Source organism: Sinocyclocheilus grahami, unplaced genomic scaffold (genome assembly GCF_001515645.1).
Source record: "Sinocyclocheilus grahami isolate Dianchi unplaced genomic scaffold, SAMN03320097.WGS_v1.1 scaffold451.1, whole genome shotgun sequence".
Lineage (NCBI taxonomy): Eukaryota > Metazoa > Chordata > Actinopteri > Cypriniformes > Cyprinidae > Sinocyclocheilus > Sinocyclocheilus grahami.
In genome coordinates, this window is record NW_015505630.1 from 551,330 (window position 1) to 565,599 (window position 14,270).

Here is a 14,270-nt window from a genome sequence, read left to right on the forward strand (position 1 = left end):
AAGATTATGAGGTGCATTATTTGAATGCTTGGCCAAAGAGATGTGTCTTTAATCTAGATTTAAACAGAGAGTGTCTGAACCCCGAACGTTATCAGGAAGGCTATTCCAGAGTTTGGGAGCCAAATGCGAAAAAGCTCTACCTCCTTTAGTGGACTTTGCTATCCTAGGTACTACCAAAAGTCCAGAGTTTTGTGACCTTAGGGAGCGTGATGGATTGTAGCGTGGTAGAAGACTAGTTAACTAGTTTATGTTATGCAATCCATCACTATTGGGGGAGACAGAGAGCGCAAACCCTGCACGTGTTAGGGAGCACCGTGTAGTTGTTATAACACGGCTCTCACCCACCCCCGTATGCACCAGCTCCGTGGGCGCCGTACGAGGACGGGACTCGCTGCATACACGAGAACCGACCACACTATGGGTGAGTTCCTTGCTGATCGCATCCACGTTCATAACATGACCGAAAGTTTTGGACACGCTACAAAAACAGTTAAATCATTTTGTCAGACCACATTGTTTGTGCTACGCTTGCGTTTGCTTTGGGAATGGTTCGTCCTACTATTAGCCCCATAGTGTCCTTGCTTTCGATTGGTCACCTCCGCTATTCATAAACGCAAGCCTAAATTATTTAGCCTGATGGATTAAACCATAATCAAAATCAATTAGGCCTACTGGTCTGTTGCACGAAATACTGTGTTTCAAATATTAAAAACAGCTGTCTTTAACAAAACAAAGCAAATATTAATATCGTTACACATTCTGTTCAGGTGGTATGGTCCCCAACTAAACTGCTTCACGGGATTTGTAGTCTCTTGGACACTTTCGAGAACTTTAAGAATTATTAAGGAGCAGAGAACTACATTACTCATAGTGCACCGCGACGGGTTTTGCGTCAAGTCTAGTCCGTTGCATTTTCAAGATGGCGTCGCTGGGAAGGAGGCGAGGTGTCCCAGTCAACAGGGAGAGGTCAGTTAGACTAAAACCTGTCATTATTTCATAAGACGTGACGTGAAATTTTTAGGCTCTATGCAAGATTTAAGTTAGTTGAGTATCCTTTAAATACTAGGTGTTTTGGCGTTTTGTGGATCCGCAAACACTAAAAAAAATATTGTTTGAATAGAGCTCATGTGTTGTTTTGATTAGCTTACTGACTCTGGTGTCTCTCAACTGATTAGCAGTGCAGATAACAGCAAAAACTTATTTTTATGGCAGTTATATCTGAAATCTCGACATTGATCTCATATCTTTTTTTGTAGTATGTGTTACCTATATTGACACGAGAGGAACAAGTTCAAATAGCGCTTCACAGCCATGACAGCGAGTTTCAAGGAGATGTGTACAGTTAGCAGGCATTTATAGTTTTTATACTAACTTTAGTGGTTGGCGCAGATATCCTGAAAACGGGAAGAAATTGTGTTTATCCGCCAAAAATGTTGGTAGTTTAATCATGCCCTGCTTGTTAAACTGACAGTATGCGTTAAATTTATTTTAACCGTTGCAAACTGCGGACCGCTCTCACTTGTCTATCGATTTGTTTAGCAGCTCAGTATTTTCAAAAATAATGGCCATTTTGAAATTACAAGATTTGATTTATATTCCTGAACAAGGGCCTTTCATTGTACAAATGAAAGTTTCCTGTCAGCCTTTATACTTCTATAACATCAGCTCAAAAGTTCCTTGTTTCACTGTGAACTCAGGCCGCAGATGCTCTGGCTGATCTAGATAACGCGAGACAGGTCGTGTCTAATAAAGGCCAGAATATACGGTCGGTTTGGATTTTATACGGTCATTTTAAAATACTTTTTGCAAAATTCCGCGCAAAATTTCCCCCCAAAAAAGCACAGAAAATGCCATCCCACCTGAAGAGATGTTGGCTGGTCTTAAAGTGTCTGTAAAACCGTCTAACTGTTTTATGAAATCGGTATTACTATTTTTCCTCACAGTAAATCTCAGTATTTACATGCAACCAAATAAACACATTGATGGCTCAATTGGACTGAAAAGGCCTCATGTGAATGGCTCAGTTGATTTGATAGAGCTCAATCCAAATAAAATTTCAGTTTGGAAGGGGTGGTTTAGACCTGAAATAATTAATGATCAATATGAAGAAATTAAGCATAGAATATAACTGTCTGATTCAATAATACCTTAATATGTTTACATATGTCTCACGAACGTGAGCATATTTACTTGCTCTTACAAAGTGGGCAGTAGAGGAGACTGAATATTTACTCATTTTTTTGCTAAAAAAAGCTCTTCTGACATATGCAGAAACAACAATTATACTCTCGGTAGCTCCAGTGACATTATAACGCTGGTTTTCGATGTAGACCTGAATTGATCCGATAAACAGTAAAAAAAAAAATAATAATAATAATAATCTTCAATACAACAATTTTCTCAATCACATTCAAAAATGCATCGTGAGCATGTACATGCACAGTGCCATGATGCAGCGTATGTTTACATACATTTTACGTCTAATGAATGTGCAAGTTTTTTTATGTCCATCTTATGAACTGGTCAGTGGAGGAGACTGAATATTTACTAAATATTAGTAAAAAAATTTGCAGTAGCTTCTGTGACATTGTCACCTTGGTTTTCGCTAATTCTGAATGCTCCAGCTGGGTTTTGTTTAGACTGCATGTGATGCATGTAAATTAATATGTGAATCAGATTGCAGCGTTTAAGTTCATAAACAGAACTTTCAGAATCGGAAATGGGATTGGATTAATTCCGAATTCTCACTTTTTATCTTTCTCTTTAGGGGAGTGATGGCGGCCACGGAGTGTTACATCGTCCACGAGATCTACAACGGCGAGAATGCACAGGAGCAGTTTGAGTACGAGCTGGAGCAGGCTCTGGAGGCGCAGTACCGCTACATCGTAATCGAACCCACGCGCATCGGAGATGAGACGGCCCGCTGGGTGGCCGTGGGAAACTGCCTGCACAAAACCGCTGTTCTGGCAGGGGCCGTGTGCCTCCTGACGCCGCTCGCCCTTCCCGCCGACTACTCCCGTTACGTGGCGCTCCCCGCTGGCACTCTGAGCCTTGCCTGCGCCGCGCTCTACAGCATCTCCTGGCAGTTCGACCCCTGCTGCAAATACCAGGTGGAGTACGACAGTCAGAAGCTCTCGCGGCTGCCGCTGCACACACTCACCTCCTCCTCGCCGGTGGTTCTGGTTCGACGGGACGACGTGCACAGAAAGAGACTGCACAACACGATAGCGTTGGCGGCCCTGGCGTACTGTGCCAAGAAGATCTATGAACTGTACGCCGTATGAGCGCTATGGCACATGCACACGCACACACACACATACAGATACTGATACATGCGTACACAAACACGCAGCAGGGAGGTGAGAAGCACTACTAAACACCCAACACTGGCAGATACACACTTACACACCAAACAAAACATATGGATGGACCGACGGAGAGAGTGATCGAAAAACAAAAGGAGGTGGCGAGAGACGCGGCGCTCTCTCTGTTACGCTTTTTCAGCGTTTTGCTTTCAATCGGTTAAACATTGGACAGATTGACGGATGGATGGATGTAAGAGAGGAAGGGTGGGGGGGAGCTTATAGTTCTGAATGAATCTTCCTCTTTTCTCTGTACTTTAAAAGTGATATCACCAGTGCACTTGAGCCCCCCTTCCCTGCGCCTGTCCAGCCCCTTCCTTTGTCCCAGCGGCCCTCCCAAAACGTCACCTGCCACCCACACGGAGCTTCCGCACCCGGGCGGTGACCTGTCGGACTGAACGTGTGGTGGACAGACAGACAGATCAAGTTTTAAGAATGACCTTTGAAACCTCTTTTCTCCCTCTGTGTAGTTTTACCGTACCCTGCCTTTGGTGCGTCACCTTTTCATTAAACAGTAGGAGATTTAACCTCACTGGCATCTCTGACCACCTTTATTTGACCCCTCAAGGGCTCAGATTCTGTCTTACCGCACATCTGCGATTTAGCCTTCATGCAGACCTCGCAGGTAGATTTGTTTTACAAGCCGTGGTTTGTAATGGATCAGTTTAAATCCGGTTCTTCGTATGAAGTTATGAACAGTAAATATGAAAGGTGAGCTGTAAAGGTGAACTCCTCTGAAACGGATAGTTCACTTCACCCCCAAAATTACAATTTTGTAATTTACTCATGTTGATCTAGAGCCATATATGCTATGTTATTGGGTTTCAAGGGAAACTAGAGTTCAAATGGAAATGCGTAACTCATAAGTAATTTGAAGGGTAAACTTGTGGGAAAATAATTGGACAAGATAGCGCATATTTCATTCACATGGAAACCTTTTCAAATCAGCAAGATCGGAACAAAGGACTGAATGTGGGAGTAAATGGATTAGTATAAATCCAGTTCCTCTTATGAAGTAATAAAAGATTCATATAAAAGATGAGCAGTAAATGTAAACTCATCTGAAATGCATAGTTCACCCATATATTAATATTTTGTCATTTACTTGTGTTCCAGACCCATGCTGTTACTTAATTTTTATGTTTTTAATTTTTGGTTATTACTATTCTTTGAATTAGCAGAACAGTTTGCATAAGACCACATTGTGAAAGTTTTAGTCTCAAATGGTATTTTGTATGAATGGTGCCATGTTAAATAATGTTCACACTTGTGAACAACCCCTGTGGGGCTTAAAATAAGTCTTCTGATATGTTTTATTTCCATACTGTAGTGTATACTATCTGAAACAGAATATTCAAAGGGAAAAAAGGTAGGGTAAAGTGGGGTCAGTCTTATTTTAAGCATTTAAGTGTAATTTCTGCTCACTAGAATTGCAAAATTGATGTTTTGTCAAACAGTCCTATTGTCTGCAGTTGGTCTACACTTCACATTCAGCCCAAGGTTTGTAGTTTTGACATATCAGATGGTTGGTTACTGTTAGTTATTCTTAAAGGGGTCATAGGATGCTACAAGCACTTTTACAAGTTGTTTGAACTGAAATGTGTGTTGGCAGTGTGTGTACACAACCACCCTATAATGATACAAATCCACCCAGTGTTTTTTTTAATCATGTTAAATGTTTTCCCCTTTCAAATCCAGCGATCTCAGACAGGTGTCTGTGTGACGTCACACAGACAGGCCCCGCCCAGGATAGTTTGATTGACAGTAGCGTTTCAGCACAGACTGGACTGGTGTCTTACCTCAGACTAGACTTGTGCCGGTATTCGGTAATGCGATATATCACGGTAATGAATGTGCACGATATTGTTATCGTGGGCTCTTCTAAATACCGTGAATAATTATATATTACAAGTTATTCAGAATTTTGAATGCATTGTAAGAATACTTTTCCCATCAACTGGTCAAAATGCACAACACTGCTGTATGCTGCGTGGAGACGCATGCGCACTGATGTAAATAAGTGCGGACGAGAAGCACATGGCGGAACATGTGAGAGATGCTCTGGATGAAAGCGCACTTTCACTCTGACAGCAGATGGCGCTAAACTGCAGAAATTATAATAATAGTAATTAATTTAAATGAAACCCTGTAAACAGCAGCTGCACTACTTTCTGTTTCTGAATCGTGTTTAAATGATTTAAACAGCCATTCAGATTTGTGTAATTGCTATGTGTTCATCACAGTGCCAAATACTTAAATATTTAGACTTAATAGGCTATTTTATTTTTTACATTTTAATCTGGACTACAACATGCCCTAGATATTGTTTGAAAGTGTTTTGATTCTTTATTGTTCGGTCACACTTTACATTAGGGCTTCATTAGTTAACATAAACTGCCAATGAAAAATTCTTCTGAACATTAATGAATCTTAGGTATTCCAATATTTAATAACACGTTAAAATCGAAAGTTGCAACTGGGTTATTTAATGAGCTAACATGAACTAAGACTTAATAACTAATCATTAATAACTTCTGTAGCAAATGTAGCTATTGCTCATTGTGAATGTTAATGCATTAAGTAAGGTTAACTAATGAGGTCTTATTGTAAAGTGATACCTATTGGTCTTTATAGTTCTTTTGCACTTTAATCTGCGTAAAACTTTTAGCTTTATACATTTTTCTGTATTGCTTTATTGCATTTAAATGATCAGTTATTTTTGTTATAAGAAAAAAGTTATTAAACCTGTTATACTGTATTATGACAGCACTTTTTTAAAACAAAATTTCAATACTGTGATAATACCGTATACCGTAATAAAAGCATTAGCAATTAATCGCAACATGAAGATTTGATACCGGCATATCCCTACCTCAGACCCACCCTGATTGAGCTGTCATCAGTCCGCCATTGTTTCACCGCTGGAGCAGATGTAGACAAGAATGACTCCTAAGCGATTGAGGTGTTCTGTTGTTGGATGTAATAATGAACATAGCAGTCGTCATTTACTCCCAACATCTGAGCCGCTGAACTCGCAGTGGCTTACATTGTTTCTGAAGGGAATGCGCCCCCGATCTACATAAATGCGTCTTTGTTGGCAGGAATCATTCATGATCCAGCCTCATCTACAGAAGAAGTGAGTATAATGGTTTGTAATGAATCTTTGCAAATGCCTTTCCTAATAATGTGCTAATTAGCAAGATGAATGCTGCTAAAGTAAAGTCTCTCAGAGCAGCTGGGAAGAGAGGGCAGAGCTCATTAACATTTAAAGGAAAATGCTACAAAAACGGCTTGATCTGAAAAGAGCTGTTTTTGACAGGGTAAAAAGTGTTTTTTACACTACCATTGAGAAATTTTAACCAAACTATGTTATTGACTTTTCATTAAGACCCTAAAGAATCATATCAACTTGTGGAAAATGGGCATCCGATGACCCCTTTAAAAAGTAGATTTTTTTTTTGCCTTTTAAAAGATTATTCAGGTTTATCAAAACTGCTCGTTTTAGAATGTCCTAGAAGTGACACTACATAAAGAAATAATGCTTAATTCCAGATTAATGTGGAATTAAGATTACATTTTAGGTAAAGATTGATTTAAGATTAATGCTTAAACACAAAGTCCAAGTTTGTGTCTAGGTCATGTGAGGAAATTCTACTGTAATTCATGTCTGTTGCTCTCAGGTCAGAAGGTGAATCCATATGTTGTGTTTAAAAAAATCAATTTCAAAATATTCTCGTCACAGATCGCATTTAGTTAAGAGCTATGGGAACTGGAATGGGGTTTTTCAGTGCTGAGGCATTGTACAACTCTGGTGTTTATATGTTTTACTGGGTTTCAAAGAAAACTAGGCTTACAACTGAGAACGCGGAACTCATCTTAAAGTAAATTTGTGGAAGAAGAATCGGGCAAAATACCACATATTTCATGCGCATGGACACCTGTTTAAATCTGAGAGTTTGGAGCAGTATGTGAATTGGTGGAAACGAAGGAATGAGTGAGGCAGTAATTTTCATTCTGTTTAGATTAACTGTTTGAACACCATTTAAAGAATATTGCTGTGACAGAAATGTCTGCCCGGTTTCCAGCATCAACCTTATTTGGAAACAAAAATCAACTGGGTTGGCATTGTGACATCCATATTTTCTGAAAGTTTTTGTTCAGCATTAAAATGTTGCAAATGGAGTTTTGATTTGGACCAACATCATGGTCCATTGGTAAGTTTCTTGAAGAAAAATCTCCCTCTGTATCCTCGTGGGATCCAGGCTTAGACTTTTGTTCTCTGTAGAGGACATTATATTTTAGTGAATTTCTCTGAGAGCATACAGGCCACAGTTTTAGGGCACATTCAGGGCTTTTTAGAGATATCAAATGTGTGGAGGTTTGATCGTAAACACTCCCTTTCCTTGGTCTTTAGATATGACTGATATTGACAGAATGATCGAATTTAGCACTCTTAGGGAAATATGATAATGTTTTGTAATTATAAGTTAAATCTGTCTAATTTTCAAATTGTTTGCCGTAAATAAACATCTCAAAAAAGTGTTATGGGGTTTCAAATCGGAATATGACTTTTTGTTATGAAACAGAGCATAATTTTCATACATGTCTTCTGTAGAGGACACCAGGATGAACATCATGTTAATCAGGCATTTTAGAGAGACACAAGTCAATAGGGAAAGAAATTAGATGCAATGTATACAGGTGCATCTCAATAAATTAGAATGTCGTGGAAAAGTTAATCTATTTCAGTAATTCAACTCAAATTGTGAGTATAGAATGGGATTACCAATATATGGACTTTTTGCACACATTGCATAAAGTACAGTTATATCTTTCAACATAGTAGAAAATCATCTTTGTACAAAACTTGGCTAAAAAAAGCCTGAAACATAAAAACAGGTTGGTGAATAAAAAATAAAACATTGTTTTTGCTTTTTCATGTGTTTATTTATTTGAATAACTTAGTCCTTGCGTCCTCTACAAAGGACATAGAATAAAATATTAATAAAATATATATATTTTTTTTCTCTCCATTTGTTATTTATGCTCCAACCAATGTAATGACAAAAAAAAATTCACAATTTTTTTTTCTGCTTCTCAGGAGGATATGTCAGATAATGCACAGTTTAGAAATGGCCTTTCCTCTAAAGCACAACTGTTTCATCATGCACATTCATCTCCCGGGTTTTGAGAGCTGCATATGTTTGGTGCGTCTTAGCATCTGTCATAACCAGATTATCATGATGTGGTCCTTGCAGTGACGCTCCACGTCTGTTTTTATTGTTTTCTGTTGCCATGGAAATCTTTCAAGTAACATTTAATTGGGGCAGAAGGCAGGTGAGAACTTTATTAAAACGTAAACAAACCATTAAACATTCATATTATTCCAACTTCCTGTTGGAATAAGGGGCACCTGAACATTATGATGATAATCAGTGATAGCCAAAAGGGAACTACAAAGAAAAATGTGATTTGATTTATAACTATAGGCAAAAGGTGACATGAAAATTTGCCAAGTCTAACAGGGTGCATGGAGTGGAAAAGTCAGTTAATAATAAATTAGGGTTAATAAGTAATCAATAAGGACAATATAATGGGGTTTCAGCAAGCTTTATCAAGGTAAATTTAAGACTTTTTTAAAGACCAATTAAAGAACATTTAAGGAATACACTGAAGGAAACATGTTAGTATGTTATCTAAATGTCTAAGAAGAACACGATGACTTCTTGTGTGAATTGTATTAGTAGCACTTCAAAGTTTACAAAAATGTAACTTCCAACCGATCTCCATTACTTTTTAATTAATTTTACACACGCGCAAAAAATCAAGATATACTCAAAAATGACATGTCTTTATCAAAATGAAGTCAATTAATGTTTTTAAAAAAAGAAATATCTGCTTAGTCAAGTCACCTTAATTCAAAAAATTATTTTTAAAATAAACACTCAATTTTGTTAATTTTATTAAAAAACAAGACAGTATTGTCATTTTGCATCTCAAGTAAATGTATCTTGAATTAAGGATGTTTAGATATTTGTATTGGAAAACAAGACAATAATACTGACAAAAGAACATTTAATGCCATAACTTTATGAATGTAAGACTTTGTGCTCCAATTTAAGACCTTTCAAGTCCTTAATTTGTGGAAGGGCAAATTAAGACTGTTTAAGACCAGCAGAAATATAAATAGACGTAATCTGGTTCTTGTATGATAAATGTTTGTTCTGCTTATCTAAGGACTGGTCAACTTGCTGTTGTGTTTTTCAAAGATCAGAGATGATTCGAGCAACTGAATCCATTTTTAAATATTTATTAAATACATTCCATGAGTATTTACTTTTAGACTTAAAAATGAGACTTTTTAGCTATGAAATCTTCAGAGGAAAGATGCAAAGGTTTCCCTGAATACTGTTTTCTCTTATTCCTCCTTCACCCTCTGTTCTTTTATGGCCCGTGAACCCATCAGTCTGAAGTAGAGAGCGGGCCACAGTGCACGCAGATAAATGGCTGCAGTGGGTAGCAGCCCAGCCAAAACCACGTCTTTCTGTTGGTGACAGACAGCTTTCAGAACAGCACGTGCCACGTCCACTGGATCCGAGCCCTTCGCTGTGGTTTTGTCCATTACTTCAGATCCAAAAGAACAAAAAGAAACATTTGACTAAATATTAAAATATGTATATTTATGATACTCATTTTCCAAAACATATTTCATACCTCACATTCAGAGATTGGTTGACAAGAACAACATGCTCTCACCTCCATATTTCGAGCCGTCCCCCGTGACTGCATTGATGGACAGGTTTGTTCTGATGTAACCAGGGCTGATGACAGACACCTGCAGGCCGAACCTGCCGACCTCTGCCCTCAAACAGTCAAAGTAGGCCTGCGTCGCATGCTTGGATGCAGAATCTGACAGAAAACATTTCAGATATGCAAGCAAGGTGCTCGATTAAAAATAATACTGTTTTTATTCATGAATCTTTGAATTCCCTCATCTGAATACCTTCTTTTGTGAATATATACTCACATGCAGATCTGTACGGTATGGAGATCTTTCCCTGCACGCTGCTGATGACAACGATATGTCCACTGCGTCTATCTACCATCGAAGGCAGAATGGCTGGATGGAACAAAAAAAAAATTATATTATTATTCTGTCGACATAATGTCATGTATAATGTGATATGATGTAAGTTACATTATCTAGGCCTATACTTTTGTATTGTTTCACATTTAATGTAATTTTTACATTAATATACATTTAGTTTTGTTAATCGCGATTAAACGCATTCAAAATAAACGTTTTTCTTTACATAATGTATGTGTGTGTACTGTGTATATTTATTATGTATATATAAATACACACACATGCATGTATATATTTCAGAAAAATATGTTATGTTTATATATTAAATATATTTATTTATAATATAAATTATATGAATATAAATATATACATATTTTCCAAATATATACTGTATGTGTGTGCATTTATGTATACATAATAAATATACACAGAACACAAACATATATTATGCAAACAAAAAGTTTTATTTTGCATGCGATTGATCGTTTGACAGCACTAATATACATACAGTGGGTACGGAAAGTATTCAGACCCCCTTAAATTTTTCACTCTTTGTTATATTGCAGCCATTTGCTAAAATCATTTAAGTTATTTTTTTTCCCTCATTAATGTACACACAGCACCCCATATTGACAGAAAAACACAGAATTGTTGACATTGAGTGAAAAATTTAAGGGGGTCTGAATACTTTCCGTACCCACTGTACACTATGGTTCAAAAGTTGGGTGTCGGTAAGTTTTTTTTTGTTTGTTTTTAAAGAAATTAACATTCAGCAATGACACATGAAATTGATCAAAAGTGACAGTAAAGACATTTATATGCTAGTTTTTAAATTTCTATCAATTGTAGAATCCTGGAAAAACAATTCCACAATTAGTTTCCACAAAAATATTAAGCAGAACAACTGTTTTCAACATTGATAATAATAAGAAACATTTCTTGAGCAGCAAAATATCATATTAGAGTGATTTCTGAAGGATCATGTGACACTGAAGACTGGAGTAATAATGCTGAAAATTCAGCTTTGCCAGTACAGGAATAAATTTTAAGTTGTAATAATATTTCACAATAATACTGTTTTTACTGTATTTTTGATCAAATAAATGCAGCCTTGGTAAGTATAAAAGTTAAATATTTGAACGGTAGTGCATGTGTGTTTATATAACCAGATATATAATCATTCCACTGATCTCTTTCTTTGACTCTTCTCCACTAACCTTGTGTAAGAGCAACAGGACCGAAGTAGTTAGTCTCCATGACATCTCGCTGAACTGATACATGGGTGTCCAGGATGTTGCCACGGTAACTAATGCCTGCATTGTTGATGAGGACATCAACATGACCGTGGCACTTCAAAATCTCCTCGGCGGCACTGGAAACCAGAGATGTGTTGGAGAGGTCAAAGGTGACAGTGCAGGGAGAGTAAGTCTGAAAAAGAGAGTAATAAACCCAGTTAAGAGACTGGACATAAATATGTTTGGATACATTCACATTTTTTTGCCTAGTGTAAGTAACTATATCTTTCTCATAAATTAAGGCTTTAAAGGGTTCATATGATGCTTTTTTAAATATCATTATTTTGTGTATTTGGTGTAACAGAATATGTTGACATGCTTTAATGTTCAAAAAACACATTATTTTTCAAATACTGTACATTATTGTAGGTCCTCTATGCCCCGCCTCTCTCAAACGCTTCGTTTTCTACAAAGCCCCTCCTTCCGACAAGCGCAGTCTGCTCTGATTGGCCAGCTGACCCAGTGCATTGTGATTGGCCGAACACCGAACACTGCAAGCACACGTCGGAAATGTAACACCCCTTACCATAATCACGAGCTTCATCTTTCAAAATAAATGTAAAGACAGACTTTGCGTGCACATTTGGGTGGCATTATGCAAATATTTCCACATAGTGAGGTAGATATGTGGGGGCATGTTAGAACGAGCCGTTTTAGGGGGGCGTGGCAGAGTCTTAACTTTGATAAAGAATATCTCTTTGGTTTTAAGACTTTAGTCTTTGCAACTTCAGGGATCTTATCTATGCACAATCAGCTTGTAACACTCCAAAGGAAAACTTGAAATCGCATCATATGGCCCCTTTAAAGGTTAAATTAGGCTTAAGAGATAACATAACTTTGATTTGATTGTATGTTTTCACCTGTATCTTTCCACTGCTTTGGTTTCTGAGCTCCTCCACAACCTCCTGCAGTCTCTTCTGTTCTCGTCCGCACAGGATCAGTCGGGCCCCTGCCGCATGGAAAACCCGTGCACACTCTGAGGTACAAAAGACAGACTGAATATATTAAAACAAACAATTATACAATATCTACAGTCAAATGTCATTGATAAGACATTTTGATCAGCATTATAAGTGAGTTCATGTTCATGTAACCTTTGCCCAGGCCTGAACTGGCTCCAGTGATCACCACCACTTTATCCTGTAGATCCTGCTTGTGTCTCAACCTCTGGATCATTTTCAGCAAAATCAGCAGCCCCACAGTCCCAGCTGCCAATGGCACAACGCCTAAACCGAACACACGCTCCATGTGTCTGTACACATATGCAGAGATATGCAAATATGAATTCACATTTATTAAAACTCAGCCCAGCATCTTTATCTGAAAGTAACATGACAGCATTCTCTGAAAACACAGCTGAACTTCAATGTGTGTATGTTGTATATGCGGTTTACATAGTAGACAGAAAGAACTGTAAATTGTAAACAATATTTAGAAGAAAACATGAAATTGTTTTTATTGTATATGATCAGTATAACTCTTCTATACCTCACGTTTTGTCCTCACATGGCAAGACAGCATAAAATATTTGTATTTTAAAAATGATTTCTCCATCCAAAACCTTTTTAAAACAAACTAGTGAAGGCAAAAATTAAAATGCTGAAACCTTAAAAAGGTGACTAGTTAAAGCACATAAAATAATTTCACCTTACACATTAAAAGAAATTACACTTTTTAAAGACAAATACTACAACTAATTAATATTAAAACATATTTTAGCTAATTGAAATAATGCTGAAATAAAATAAATAAAAAAATATTTAAAAAAAATGACATGCCAAAAACATGAAACTACTAGAACTTTTAAATTAAAATGAAAACTGAAAAAGCTCATTCAAAATATTAATAAATACTATAATATTATGCAAATACTGAAAACACACTTCTGTCAAGGGCATCAGTGGTCAAGTGTCGTCAAGACATTTTCGAGATTGATTTATCGTTAAAACATCCAGAGTCAGGTGGTTATCACTGATGTGTAGTACACTAAGCAACTATCCTGAATACAAAGTCACGTATACACGTTTCAGTGTACTATGCAACCATGTTTATCACATTTTGTAAACATATAGGCCTAGTTTCACAGACAGGGCTTAGGTTAAACCAAGATTAAGCCATAGTTCAATTAAGACATTTAAGTATCTTTTATAAACGTGCCTTAGAAAATAACATTGCTTGTGTGCATCTTGAGACAAAACAATGGCACTGACATGTTTTAAGAGATGTCAGTGCAAGTTTCTTTCAGGTAAAACAGCCCACACAAGCATTTTAGTCTGGGACTAGGCTTAAGCCTCGTCTGTGACAACGGGGGATAAAATAAACTGGCAGGAATAGTACCACATTACCTACCGTAAAATAAGACCCATATGATCGAGTGTGTGGAGAATCCGGAACTCAATACCCTCACGTGATTTCGGCTGTCCAATAAAATTCCGAAGGGGCGAAGCTATCACGTCTCTACAGAATCCAGCAAGAAAACACATCAAAACAATGGATATGATAAAAGAACAAATATGACACAGACAC

At 37.3% G+C, this 14,270-nt stretch overlaps 2 protein-coding genes across 3 annotated transcripts; one reads left to right on the forward strand and one right to left on the reverse strand.

The window, feature by feature from the left end:
* The first annotated feature begins 255 nt into the window (after positions 1–255).
* LOC107552488 (transmembrane protein 11, mitochondrial-like) lies at positions 256–3,894 on the forward strand. 2 transcript variants are annotated; one of them, XM_016234389.1, is made up of 2 exons: positions 256–421; positions 2,768–3,894. In XM_016234389.1, the coding sequence occupies exon 2, from the start codon at positions 2,775–2,777 to the stop codon at positions 3,282–3,284; it is 510 nt and encodes a 169-aa protein (XP_016089875.1). In that variant the 5' UTR covers positions 256–421; positions 2,768–2,774; the 3' UTR covers positions 3,285–3,894. The 2 variants fall into 2 exon arrangements, with proteins under 2 accessions (XP_016089875.1, XP_016089874.1); XM_016234388.1 differs by lacking the exon at positions 256–421 and adding an exon at positions 871–966.
* A 5,548-nt stretch (positions 3,895–9,442) lies between these two features.
* dhrs7b (dehydrogenase/reductase (SDR family) member 7B) lies at positions 9,443–14,181 on the reverse strand. Its single transcript, XM_016234348.1, has 7 exons — positions 14,094–14,181; positions 12,839–12,996; positions 12,605–12,720; positions 11,667–11,877; positions 10,390–10,482; positions 10,119–10,271; positions 9,443–9,986 (listed from the first exon to the last, which is right to left on the reverse strand). The coding sequence occupies exons 1-7, from the start codon at positions 14,108–14,110 to the stop codon at positions 9,781–9,783; spliced, it is 954 nt and encodes a 317-aa protein (XP_016089834.1). The 5' UTR covers positions 14,111–14,181; the 3' UTR covers positions 9,443–9,780.
* Positions 14,182–14,270: the final 89 nt, after the last annotated feature.